Source organism: Danio rerio, chromosome 10 (genome assembly GCF_049306965.1).
Source record: "Danio rerio strain Tuebingen ecotype United States chromosome 10, GRCz12tu, whole genome shotgun sequence".
NCBI lineage: Eukaryota > Metazoa > Chordata > Actinopteri > Cypriniformes > Danionidae > Danio > Danio rerio.
Window position 1 is genome coordinate 4984423 of NC_133185.1, and position 14454 is coordinate 4998876.

Here is a 14454-nt window from a genome sequence, read left to right on the forward strand (position 1 = left end):
TTTTGATCATTTTGGAAGGGCACTTTCTACCCAAGACTAAAAAGGGCATGTGCACTGCACAGGTTGACCCCTATGTGTGCACATGCCTGCCCCACAGTCCAAAGTGCCACCACATGTGGTACAGGTGAATTGGGTAGGCTAAATTGTCCATAGTGTATGAGTGTGAATGAGTGTGTATGGATGTTTCCCAGAGATGGGTTGCGGTTGGCGGTTCATTCTGCTGTGGAGACCCTAGAATAAAAAAGGGACTAAGCCAAAAAGAAATTGAATGAATAAATGACACACTGAGATTAAAAAATTCTTTTACAGAAGCATCCTGGCCAAGATTAGGCAGTACACATGTCCCGTGGGTCTAATGACCCCTTTCCACTGAGTGGTAAAGGACGGTATGGTGCGGTTTGGTCTGCTTTTATTGCGGTTTCCTCTGTCAAAGAGAACCTAAAAGCGAACTGTACTGTACCACTATTTGGTCACCCTTTGCAAAGGGTGCCAGACAGGACAAAATACCAAAAAGCGGAGCTAGACAAGCAGCTGAACGCTATTGGTTTACAGAGATACGTCACTTGCAGTAGCAGAAGAATAAAAACAAAGGAATCGACATTTTTAAAAACACAACCGAGACATTACACCATTATAATATATACATATAATAACAAGCCCGAACTCAAGTACTAGAAACAAGGCCATCCTCTTGCACACATTGATTTAAATTTGTGAGATCATTTTTAACCCTTAGTCCCTTATTAATCAGGGGTTGCCACTGCGGAATGAACCGCCAACTAGTCTAGTATATGTTTTACGCAGCAGATGCCCTTCTAGGGAAACACCTCCACTCTCTCGCACCCACACTCACTTATACAGTGCACTATGGTCAATTTAGTTCATCCAATTCACTTATAGCGCATGTCTTTGGACTGTGGGGGAAGATGGAGTACCTGGAGGAAACCCACACCAACACAAGGAGGACATGCAAACTCCACACAAAAATGCCAACTGACCCAGCCAGGACTCAAAGCTCACCTTCTTACTGTGAGAACAATGCTAACCGCTAAGCCACTGTGCCTCCTAAATAGTTGTACATTGGCCAATTATTATCTTAACAAATCATCAGTAAGAGTGTATTCATTCTCATTTCAGGTCACATGTAAATCTCAGTATTCAAACATCGACACTTATGGCTTGTTATGTGATCCAGTATCACAAATTATAGAGTCATGATTTAAAGAAAACTGTTCACAGTTATTAATGCCGTCAAATATAATTTAGATGTTGTAGTTAAAACAAATAATTTAAAAGGAATTCTTCTCTAAAAACCATTCTATTCGCATTTCTGTTTTCATACATGCCAAATGGAATTGGAGAAAGCCTAAAGTAATTGTTTTCAGCAGCGCAGAATCTGAATATTTGTTTTCGCTATAAGAGAATCTGCTTCAAAATCAATTTGCAAACAGAATGAGACAGTCCATCAAATAAAAAAATCGCACTGATTATTTGTTAGATCTTTCTTCTGTTTAGCAGACTGGGAGAGATGTGCAGAAAAGTGCATTTTGTCAAAACATTCAATAGAGCAGAGGCTCTCAAAGTCTCAATTCAAATGTCCAACTCTTAATTTTAATTAATTTGTTAAAAAAAAAAATTAAATAAACAAGTACAAAAATAATTCAACCATTTAAGCATATTTTTGTTTTTAATGTATGCATTTAACATACATTAAAGCAGAAGTTCCTAACATGGGGATCCCGGCCCACAAGGGGGCCTCAGCAAGCTCTTTGGGGGTCGCGTCATATTTAAAAATTATTTTAGCAGTGTACAATTAGGAAAATGATCATGTTGCCTTAGTTAATTTTATCCCCTGGCTGACCAAAAAAATTGACAAATTTGTAATTCGTACTCTACAAAAAAAGACAAAGGGCCCTATCATACACCTGGCGCGATGCGGCGCAAGGCGCGAGACTTTTTGACGTTTTGCTGCATGCTGTTTAAATAGCAAATGCATTTGCGCTCATAAATGCGCCCATAGGCATTCTGGTTTAAAAAAGGATGCATGTTAAGGCACATTGCTGGTGCGATGCTTATTTGAGAAACTATAATAGACTGCACAATAGACCAGATCAAAGCAGGTCTGAAGTCCAGCGCAGAGCGCGTTAGTTGTGCGCCTCGCTTATACATTGCTTAATACACACAGGATGTACAGCAAAACGCAAATATCTATTAAAGAATATAAATAAATATTATTAAATTAATATAATTAAAGAATGAAAATATTTTAAAAATGATTATTCTCTAGCCTACATAAACATAAATACCACTGTCTCCATCCCTTCTTCATTTTGGGGGGCTTTTTTAGTTTATTCATGACAATTTGCTTTTGTATAATGTTATCGTTATTAGCAGTATTATTTTGTTATCTGCATATGTATATTTGTTTTATTAAAACCAAGCTTAGATTTGTCCACCTGTCAGGTTTTAGACCATATGGGGCACAGCAAGTGTATTTGGATATAACTCAGGTTTTTGAACACACTTCATTATTATTGTTCATTTATTTGTTTGCTGGAAATTAGAACTAAATTTAGAAATAGTTTTGAAACAAATCTTTGTACTTAACAAACAAAATTAATTATGTATAGGCTAATATATGTCTGTTTCCCGGAGAAGGGCATCTGCTGCGTAAAAACTTGCTGGATAAGTTGGCGGTTCATTCCGTTGTGGTGACCCCGGATTAATAAAGGGACTAAGCCGACAAGAAAATGAATGAATGAGTAGATGTTTGTGCGTACAACATGTTTCCCTATCCACAAGAGCGAAAGTGAAAGTAAAGAATGAGGAGGCTCATTCTCGTGCTGTAGATGCTCTGTTTAACTGTTTTCTCTGTAGTGTAGCGTTCAGTTTTTCCACTTACAAAGTCCGCTGTGTAAATGGCAAATGCGCTAGGGAGCTACGCTACTGACTCTTAAAGGGAAAGGGAGATGAGACTCTGATTATTCTCAAAACGCACCCATAAGTAATTAAGAGAATGAGCTCAACCCTGTTAGACCATGCGCTCCGGCAGGCACGATTTTTCCATCCTTAAAATAACAAAAGTGGAATTGCCTTTTGCGCCCTGCGCTTTGGATATATATATATATATATATATATATATATATATATATATATATATATATATATATATATATATATATATATATATATATTTGCTTAAAGGGGCTAACAATTTTGTCCTTAAAATGGTTCATAAAAAAATTACAACTGCTTTTCTTCCATCCAAAATAAAATAAATAAGACTTTCTCCAGAATAAAAAATATTATCAAACATACTGTGAAAATTTCCCTGCTCTGTTGAACATCATTTGGGAAATATTTAAAAAGGAAAAAAATTCAAAAGGGGGCTAATAATTCTGACTCATTGTTGTGATATTTTCTATCACAATTCAGTATTGTAGAGTGATTTTTAGTCTTTATAAAGTCATTTAAGTTTCCAGTTAAGTCTATGATTTGGCAGTTGTAATAATAATAATAATAATAATAATAATAATAATAATAATAATAATAAAGACAGCTCTAGATGACCTAGCCAAACTTCCAAGGAAGATCCAAAGTACATTCATCCCTCTGCAATGATATCCTCGTTTCTTTCTTCCCAACAGAACTTACTTCATTTCCAGATGGCCATGCAAAATCCCCAAACCTCTCAAGCCAATCTCATCTTCTCCCTGCTGTCCATGAATAACTGGTTCGATGTCAGTCTGGTGATGTGTCAACAGATGAACATATCAGACTTTGTTTTCTTGCTCCACAACAACTCCAAATTTCACCTGGGAACCGTCCTAAAGATTTCCACCAACAGCAGCTCCAAAAACGACTTTCACATATTCCTGCAAGCCCAGCTGGAGTCCATCAAGGACTCGACGTCTACCTTAGTGACCTTCGGATGTGACATCAGGGATATTAGGAGAATCTTCACCACTATTGCAAAGTTTGGTTTGATTCTTCCTGATTACCACTGGATTATAGGAGACTCTCAAAATGTGGAGGAATTACGGACCGAGGGGCTCCCCATGGGACTTCTTGCACACGGGCGTATGGGCGAGCCTTCGCTGGATCACTATGTCCAGGATGCTTTGGAGCTGGTGGCGCGAGCGGTGGGATCTGCCGCCACTGTCTCTCCACAGCTGGCACTGATTCCTGGCACCACAAACTGCCTGGCAAGGCTTGAGGCTAAAAATCTCACATCAGGAACCTTCCTGTCCAGGTAAATTATTTGATTCACTGTTTGATGCTTTGTAAGGTTTGTGTTGTGAAAATGCCATCATTGACAGGTTGTACAAGAGCGAGGCAGAATAATGATGGTGTCTCTAAGGCCCTGTTTACACCTAGTAATAAAATGTGCTTTTGTCAATCTGTTTGTCTAGTAGACAATGCTAAAGGTGTAAATAAGGTTGATATTGTAAAAAAAGAGCCATAGCGCACATTAATACATCTCTGATATCTATATAATAGGCAATGTTGGACAGTAGCGTCGCTACAAGTAGTGACGCTACTAGTTTAACTACATTTCTCAGTAGCTTGGCAGTAGCGTTGCTACTTTCTAAATCACATGGCTTTTCAGTAGCGAAGCTATTTTATTAGTCAAGTAGCGCAGTAGCTTCCACACAAGCTACATTTACAGATCGCGGATCAATAAGTGATGTCACCGACATTCACATAGCCGGTGTGTAGCCGGTGATAGTAAATCTATATGATGGCTAGAACGAGGAATTCTTCTTCTTCCTGTTTTACGGTGTTCGACAACAAACTTTTTGGTGCGTTACTGCCACCTCTGGTTGGCGATGATGGAAACTTGCTTGATGGAAAGATGACTGAGGGAGAGGAGTTATTTCTGAAGCAGGATTCCTCGTGACCATACCTCGAGAAGTACATGTTAAGATGCAATAACTTATGCAATAACAATATATATATATAATTCCAAAAAAATTCCCTTTACTATAGTAAATTAAATGTGTAACACCTGTAACACCGGTTTTATTGGATTTTTTGTTTTAGCTGTTATACTATACTTTGTTTCTGTTTTGTACAGCGCACTATTTTCAGTAAATAACTGAACTGAACTATTATGCCTCATATGTTTCATTGACAGTTATTGATCACTAAAATATAACCGACTTGGATTTAAGTTGCTTCTGTCGCGGTCGAGGTGGGGAAAAGAAGCGAGGACTCAAGTGCAAAGAAATAATGGGTATTTATTGCTAAAAAAAAGCAAAACAGCAAAACAAACTACCCAAAGGGGGAAAATATTAATAAAACAAATAAACAAACAAACAAACTAGACTGGGCAGGCTGGCAAACTGGAAAACAGGAGAAGACAGGAAACGATGACATCTGATGACGAACTGGCACAGAACAGAAAACATGAGGGGATTATAAAGCAAAAGTAAATTGACACAAACAGGTGAACATGACACACTAATAATGAGTTAACAAGGAGGGTGGGACAAGACCAGGGGTCGGCAACCCAAAATGTTGAAAGAGCCATATTGGACCAAAAAAAAACAAAAAACAAATATGTCTGGAGCTGCAAAAAATGTAAAGCCTTATAATGAAGGAAACACATGCTGTATGTATCTATATTAGCCTACTATAAAAATGACTAAGTTGGCTACAAAAACATAATGAGCCTTCATGATGAAATAGCCACTGAAATCAGGTGGTTGGTGTTTATTCCTTTGTCATTTAAACACTTCAGCACAGCCTCTGGTCTTTCAGTGGTATAATTTGATAATTTCTTCTTGCGGCCCATCAGAATTCACATGCATAAAAGCGCGTCGAATATCGGTCACATCACATGCAATTGAGTATACTGGCACTGAATTAATGTTCTTGGTTTGCTGATCGGTGATGTTACTGCAATTTTAATAGCCCTTTCCTTCACTGTCTTAGCGGAGAGAGGTATATCTTTAATTTTTTGTATTATTTTGGTTTGGTTTTTGAAGTCTGCAAATAGGTGTTCTAATATGTTGATGAATGACTCCTTCATGTAGTCACCATCTGTGAACGGTTTTCCGTGCTTTATTATCTCCCAGTTTGTTTACAACAGCCACCTGCCTGGCATCCCGCCCTGCTGATAGAAACGTGTGTCGCGGGCTATGACGCAAATCTTCGTTGACAGAAATGTTGAAATTAAATATTAATTCTACACACTTTTACAGCATTTGAAAACGTTAGAAATGTTTGTCCTCCCATAGAAATCCTATTAAAACTGAAAAATATATTAACCTCCCCCATCTTTTTCCATTTTCAAACATTTTTGAAAAAGCTCCAGGGAGCCACAAGGTCAGCGCTAAAGAGCCGCATGCGGCTCTAGAGCCGCGGGTTGCTGACCCCTGGACTAGACATTAGACGGGAGAGCGCATGACACAGAGAGACAACACAAGCCATGCGCTCACATAAAACAGGACAAGAACATGCAGCCAATGAGAGAACTCATTAACCGCATGTTCATGACAAGACAAGCACAACACTGAAGCACACGACAAAAGCACGTGACCACAATGTAAACACATAGCCACGTGCTTTGACAACAGACGCAAGACACGAGCACACGATGAATAAAAACACTCACCGTGCGCTCACACACGCATGCATGCTTCATCCCAGCGCCGACCAAAACCGAAACCAACTAGACTGAGACACTGGGAATAAAACACCACGCTGCAGACAGACGAAAATACAAACACGAGTACAAGAGTGCATGCGCATGTCAGAGGGACGCAGAGCCTGCGTGGCCGCATCAAGCGGAGACACACACAATGACAGAAACAAGTGCTCGGCCCAAGAAAACTTGAGCTGAGCACAACAAGACAGGACTAGACATGACTAGTGTCCGGATTCCGCAACCAAAACAAGAATTTACATGACCAGAGTGGCAGAACCCTGACAGCTTCGATTTCAAAATAAAAATTGCAAAAATAGCTTGGATGTAGCTAAGCTATTTTTGCCTTGTAGCTTTTAGCTTAGCTTGCTACATTTCCCAGTGGGTAGCTTTAGTGTAGTTAAGCTACATTTTAAGTAGAGTAGCTAATAGCTTAGCTCACTACATTTTTCAAGTAGCTTGCCCAACACTGATAGTAGGTTTGTGGCTCAGGAAAGTTGCAAAAAAATCTACAAAAGAAGGTTTTATGCACATTTATTACCTCAGAAATGATCCTTATATTTTGATTCGATTTATTTCTTTTCGAACAGAAATATCATACATAAAATATCTTTAACAAAAAATACATTTCAACATGGTCGAAAATGAAGCGGGATGAAGCACAAGCTTATTATTTTCCCACTCCATTACCGCACACAGTCGAAGTCAGAATTATTAGCCCCCCTTTGAATTTTTAAGTAATTCCCAAATAATATTTAACAGAGCAAGGGAATTTTCAAAGTATGTTTGATAATATTTTTTCTTCTGGAGAAAGTCTTTTGGCTAGAATAAAAGCAGTTTTTATTTTGTTAAAAAAAAACATTTTAAGGTCAAAATTACTAGCCCCTTTAAGCTATATGTATTTTCGATAGTCTACAGAACAAACCATCGTTATACAATAACTTGCCTAATTACCCTAACCTACCTAGTTAACCTAATTAACCTAGTTAAGCCTTTAAATGTCAATTTAAGCTGTTTAGAAGTGTCTTGAAAAATATCTAGTCAAATATTATTTACTGTCATCATGGCAAAGATAAAATAAATCAGTTATTAGAGATGAGTTATTAAAACTATTATGGTTAGAAATGTATTGAATAAAATCTTCTCTTCTCCTCATATTATATGTTTGATTCCATTATATTATATTATTTGCCCCAGTGAAGTGAAGGGGATACTATACTGTCAGTGGACACCGTCTTTTGGATGAGACATTAAACCGAAGTCCTGGCTCTCTGTGGTCATTAAAAATCCCATGGCTATCTCGTAAACAGTAGGGGTGTAACCCTGGTGTTCTGGCTAAATTTTCACCGTCTGCCCTTACCATCATGGTCTCTTAATCAACCCCATCCACCGAACTGGCTACACTTCATCTATAGCTGGTGTGTGGTGAGCGCACTGGCGCCTTTGTCCTGTGGCCAAGTGGATGCTTAACACTGGCGGTGTTGTGGAGAGACCCCCCTCATTTTTGTAAAGCGCTTTGTGTGCGTCCATACATGATAAATGCATTATATATATAAATACATATCACTTTACACTACAATATATCATAGTTTAATTTAGTAAAACTAAAGTAAAATACTGCAGTATTTATTATAGTTTATCAGTTCACTGTAAAAGTATGCTGTAGCATTCATTAACTGTGTTGCACTTTACTATAGTATTACTATTGTTGTTTCTGGTTTTTGATAGTCCTAATTAATGTTGTTTTCAAATACAGTAAATCTGTTAATATGAAAGTTGCAGTGGTGTTCATTCATTTTTAGTGGGTGCTCCTACATTTTTCTGATGCTCATACGTTTTTATAGTTGGGAGCGCTGGCAATTTCAAGCCCTGCATTAGACAAATACTGTTTTTTTTTTCATTTTATTTATTGTTCTGTCATTTTTTTACAGTGTAAAATTATTTCTGTTTAAATGTCAAAAGCATTCACTTATTTTTAAGCACAAAGCGAGAAATTGACTATTGTTTGTTTTTTACATTATTTTGTGCTGGATTAATTAGTTACTGAGCAGCAATGAATAACACTGTAAAATATAAGGAGTTTTCATCTTATTCTAAACTAGTGGGGTTTGAAAATTAATGAATGCATAATACTCGTGATAACCATGAAACCGTGATTATTTCCAAGACTATAATCGTACAACCAAAATCTATAATCATTGCATCTCTAGTGCGTAGTACATGAACTATAAACTTATCCGAATATGAAGTTTACAGGACCTTTATGAACTGAAAAACACACCACTGAAAAAAGTGTTGCATGCAGAACTGTTGCAAACAATTTATTTATGTTGAATTTACACAAACAAATTAGGTTTAATAATATTCAACTTAATTTGCTTGTTTAAATTCAGCCAAAATAAATTGTTTACAACCACTTTCAACACAAAATAAATCCAAGGAATCATCTTTGAATAGGAATATTTTAGGAATATCTTAGGAATATTCAAGAAAATCATCTTTGAATAGGAATATTTTAGGAATATCTTAGGAATATTCAAGGAATCATCTTTGAATATTTTTTTTCAGTGGACACAAAACACACTGGTGCACATTGTTTAATGTTTTTGTAGTCTTGAATTCTATGTATAAAATATACATTGTCATCTTTCTCTGACGCGAATACTCCTAACGTTGTATTTACGATCTGCCAACTCGTAAAAACAAACTTCCCAGGAGAACTTAAACACAGCAAATCTCTACTAGAGAAACGTTTCCTGTGACACACGCATACAGTATGCTCAGTAAATAAAGTGTTCCAAATAAGTCACTAAGCACACGTTTCATTTAAATTAACCTGACAGAAAGATTATACCTATTGACATTTTTCCATATTTTTGATGTCAGAATTATGCAATGACTTCTGATAATCTTTAATTGGTGACTCAATACCTCAAGTCTGCATATTCTAGAAAGATTATCCTCTTCATCCACAGTCGAGAGGAGCCTTTTCTGAGTATGTCAACAGAATTTTGGCAAAGCAGCCAACAGTTTTTTTGTAAACATTCTCGTAGCGAGCAAGAAAAGGCTGTGATAGCTATTATGAAAAGCAGTAGGACGTGACATTATACAGTAGCCTGGTGGAAAACACAGTCAGAGAGACAGCATATCAAGAGTGCTTTCTTCAACACTGCCCTGACAGGAAACAACTTCGCCGACTTCCAAACAAACTGCCTCGGGGTATAAATTTCACATGCTCAGCACTCCTATCATCACTGATTTAACAGGCTTACTGTTAGCTACACTGATGCAGATAAACATGAAATTGAGAAGAGAAGAACACAAGACATAATACTATTCCCTACACTGAAAGATCAGTCGAGTAGATAAATAGTACAGCTTAGCCATCAGTGTGTTGAATGTGAAATTGAAGCATGGAAGATAAATGACAAGGCATTTGCGCTAATCTTTTCACTTTGTGTTTCTTCAATATTTTCACAAACGGAAATAGTTTAACAAGTTTATCTCACAAAATACACATATGTGACCCTGGACCACAACACCAGAGTTAAGTTTCACAGATGTAACTTTGGCAATAAGCAAATTGTAGGGTTTAAAATTATTGATTTTTTAATTATCTCAAAAATCATTATAATACCAAGATCATCTTCTATGAAGACATTTTGCAATTTTCCTACTGTAATTATAACAAAGCTTGATTTGTAAATGTATGTGTAAATGCCAATGCAGTAATATGCATTGCTAAGAGCAGGGCGGGGGGCCATCTCAGTGTCTGACAATTCATAGGAGGGCCACTTTAACATTCTAGCACAACAAAAAAAGACATTCTTCCACCGAGTGTATGCAGTCCTATGTCCAGTCCTATATATGCAGCTTCTTTTTTGTTTCTTACTGTACGTATTGAAGGGGTAGTTTAAATTGCTATGAAAGTACTATGATTTATTAATGGGCATAATAATAATTTTAATGTCCCAATCAATTGTTGCTTAACCAATACTTTAACAGATAGCGCAAGAACAGCAGAAAACAAACTATATATATATATATATATATATATATATATATATATATATATATATATATATATATATATATATAAATATATATATATATATATATATATATATATATATATATATATATATATATATATATATATACACATAGTTCATTCATTCATACATATATATTCATTCATTCATTCATTCATTCATTTTTCAGCTTAGTCCTTTTATTAATCTATTAATGCTGTTTTAAAAAAACTAGCTTAGAGTGCCATCTGGTGTTAAAAAGTAGCTTAGAGCACCAACTGCTGTTAAAAACTAGCCTAGAGCACCAACTGCTGTTAAAAACTAGTTTTGAGCACCATCTGCTGTTAAAAACTATCCATCTACTGTTAAAAATTAGCTTAGAGTGCCATCTGCTGTTAAAAACTAGCCGAGAGTGACATCAGCTGTTAAAAAAACTAGACTAGAGCGCCATCTGCTGTTTAAAAAAACTAGCCTAAAGCACGATCTGCTGTTAAAAACTAGCCTAGAGCACGATCTGCTGTTAAAAACTAGCCTAGAGCGCCATCTGCTGTTAAAAACAATCTATCTGCTGTTAAAAAATAGCCTAGAGCGCCATCTGCTTTTAAAAATTAGCTTAGAGCACCATCTGCTGTTAAAAATTAGCCTAGAGCACCATCTGCTGTTAAAAAAAAACAGAGCGCCATCTACTATTAAAAAAACTAGCCTAGAGGACGATCTGCTGTTAAACAATAACCTAGAGTGCCATCTGCTGTTAAAAACTATCCATCTGCTGTTAAAAATTAGCCTAGAGCGCCATCTGCTGTTAAAAAACTATTCTAGAGCACCATCTGCTGTTAAAAATTAGCCTAGAGCTCCATCTGCTGTTAAAAACTATCAATCTGCTGTTAAAAATTAGCCTAGAGCGCCATCTTCTGTTAAAAAACTAGCCTAGAGCACCATCTGCTGTTAAAAATTAGCCTAGAGCTCCATCTGCTGTTAAAAACTATCCATCTGCTGTTAAAAATTAGCTTAGAGTGCCATCTGCTGTTAAAAACTAGCCTAGAGCGTCATCTGCCATTAAAAATTAGTTTAAAACTAAACTCAGAATTGATTCATAGGAGATAAGTGATGCATTTTGAAAATCTCAGAATCGATGCAGAATTAAATTCTTGAAAGATTGTTTTTTTTTTCACCACAGCTCTATATCCCAGATTATTGCACTTTAGTTATCAAAAGTATACTTGATGTGATCAATCCTTCATACCAGAGACATTCAGATCTTTTACGATTTGGTCAAAACTTGATTTGATTTTCTTCCATTGACTGAAATTGAAGTTAAACCTGTTTCCTCTTGATTCCCAGATACATGGCCAGCACTTCTTTTGACGGCCTGAGCGGCTGCATCAGTGTTCAAGAGGAATCCACCATCATCTCTGAAAGCCATCACTTCATATGGAATCTACAACATGACCCAATAGGGAAGCCCATGTGGACCCGTCTAGGCAGCTGGAAGCATGGCAAGGTGGTTATGGATTATGGTGTTTGGCCCAATAAGAGACGGTCCCAGCCAGGAGCAGACTGGCGCCATTCCTCACGTCTACACTTACGAGTCGTCACTCTAGTAGAACACCCGTTTGTCTTCACTCGAGATGTTGATGACGAAGGTTTGTGCCCGGCTGGCCAGTTGTGCCTTGACCCCCTAACAAATGATACAGCCTTACTGGAAAGTCTTTTTCAGGGTCTGCAGGGTGCCAATGACACTGTCCCGTTGGAGTTTAAGAAATGCTGCTACGGCTATTGTATTGATCTATTGGAGAAGCTGGCAGAGGACATGGGGTTTGATTTTGACCTCTACATTGTTGGAGATGGAAAGTATGGAGCGTACAAGAATGGTCGGTGGACAGGGCTTGTCGGGGATCTCATGAGCGGAGCAGCACATCTGGCTGTGACTTCTTTTAGCATCAACTCAGCACGCAGTCAGGTGATTGACTTCACCAGTCCTTTCTTTTCCACCAGTTTGGGAATCCTTGTCAGGACTAGGGATACTGCCGCACCTATTGGAGCCTTCATGTGGCCCCTGCACTGGAGTATGTGGCTGGGGATATTTGTGTCTTTACATGTCACGGCTGTGTTCCTGACTTTATATGAATGGAAAAGTCCATTCGGAATGACCCCGAGGGGGAGGAACAGGGATCGTGTCTTTTCTTTCTCCTCAGCGCTAAATGTTTGCTACGCAATCTTATTCGGCAGAACTGCCGCCATTAAGCCACCTAAATGTTGGACCGGCAGATTCCTCATGAACCTCTGGGCCATATTCTGCCTGTTCTGCCTGTCAACATACACAGCAAATCTCGCAGCTGTAATGGTTGGTGAGAAAACCTACGAGCAACTCTCAGGTATACATGATCCCAAGGTAAGAGTAACTTGCGGTTGTAATTTTTAAAGGGAGTCAAACTGCCCTTCAGGCTTACCAATTGTTAGAGATATAAAGTATATACATTATGGTTGATAATAATGGTCCTCTTGCCTTTCAAGCTTCATCATCCATCACAAGGTTTCCGCTTTGGAACCGTTCGGGAGAGCAGCGCTGAGGACTATGTGAAAAAAAGCTTCCCAGAGATGCACGAATACATGAGGCGATATAATGCCCCTACGACCCCTGATGGGATAGATCATCTTAAGTAAGTCGTAATCGTTATTGCAAAGTGGCATCGATCACTGAAGCAGCACTAATTTACTTGATGCCCTCCACCATGTCCTTTTTAGAAGGCTTCCGTCTACTTACTGTGAATCCCTGGGGTTTCACTGTACAAGAGCAGGAATGAATTGACTGGTCTGCTGATAGCTGGAGTGTGCTGAAACACATATTACAGCAAATCAACAGTTTTTAGATGCATGCCTTGCATGTATTGGTAGTAGGGTATGTGATTGTCATGAACTGCAAAACTTAAACTCTTGATCCTTTGGAAAATAAGAGATAATAGTGCAGTGGTCCCTCGTTTATCGCGGAAGTTATGTTCTAAAAATTACCCGCAATAGGCAAAATCCACGTCAGCTTTATTTTTTACAATTATTATAGATGTTTTAAGGCTGTAAAAACCTCTCACTACACACTATATACATTTTTCTCAGGCATTAACATTTTAACCCTTTTCTACGAGATATATCCACCTGCAGACCCGCAGAACCACACACGTTTCAGGCACACACGATCTGGCACACACAATCTAGGCAAACCATATATGGTCGCTAACTAACTCCTTAGGAGTGTAGCGGCTACGTGGAGTAACAGCTGAGAGGCTAAACCAGAGACATGATTTGTAAAATTTATTTGAAAATTTATTTGAATACTAATTTGACTATTGTTGTTGTTTTGGATTTTCAAATGTACTTTTTTTTGTTTTACAAGAGAGACTAGAAAAATTGTAAAGCTCTTCATCATTTTTATTCAAATGGTCAGGGAAAGTTGAATGTGCTGGCGAGTTTGTTATTTATAATTTGCCTCAATTTATAATATGGCTTGTTTTTAATTTAAAACGAATTCATATGTATTACTTTCTAATAATATATGATGTAATACATTTGTATTTTTTCATATTTTTTATTCTGAATCTTTAGTAAATATTTTTAGTACATCAAAAAGTGTGGTTATGATGACCATTCGACAAGCTCTCTTTAGGTATACTATAAACTTCCAGGAAGATATGTTTAAGAAAGTTGGAACTAAACTTTGCAGAACACTGGCCCTCTAGGACTAAGTTTGGACACCCCTGGTCTAAAGTAACTTATGGTGTT

At 37.5% G+C, this 14454-nt stretch overlaps 1 protein-coding gene across 2 annotated transcripts in view; it reads left to right on the forward strand.

Annotated features, from left to right (window-relative positions):
- grin3a (glutamate receptor, ionotropic, N-methyl-D-aspartate 3A) overlaps nucleotides 1–14454 on the forward strand; it is a 35283-nt gene that overhangs the window by 12761 nt on the left and 8068 nt on the right. For both annotated transcript variants that reach the window (XM_073914370.1, XM_073914371.1), the window contains exons 2-4: nucleotides 3648–4252; nucleotides 12022–13072; nucleotides 13195–13340. In XM_073914370.1, the coding sequence (XP_073770471.1) occupies nucleotides 3648–4252; nucleotides 12022–13072; nucleotides 13195–13340 (1802 nt within the window). The remainder of the gene's footprint in view (nucleotides 1–3647; nucleotides 4253–12021; nucleotides 13073–13194; nucleotides 13341–14454) is intronic.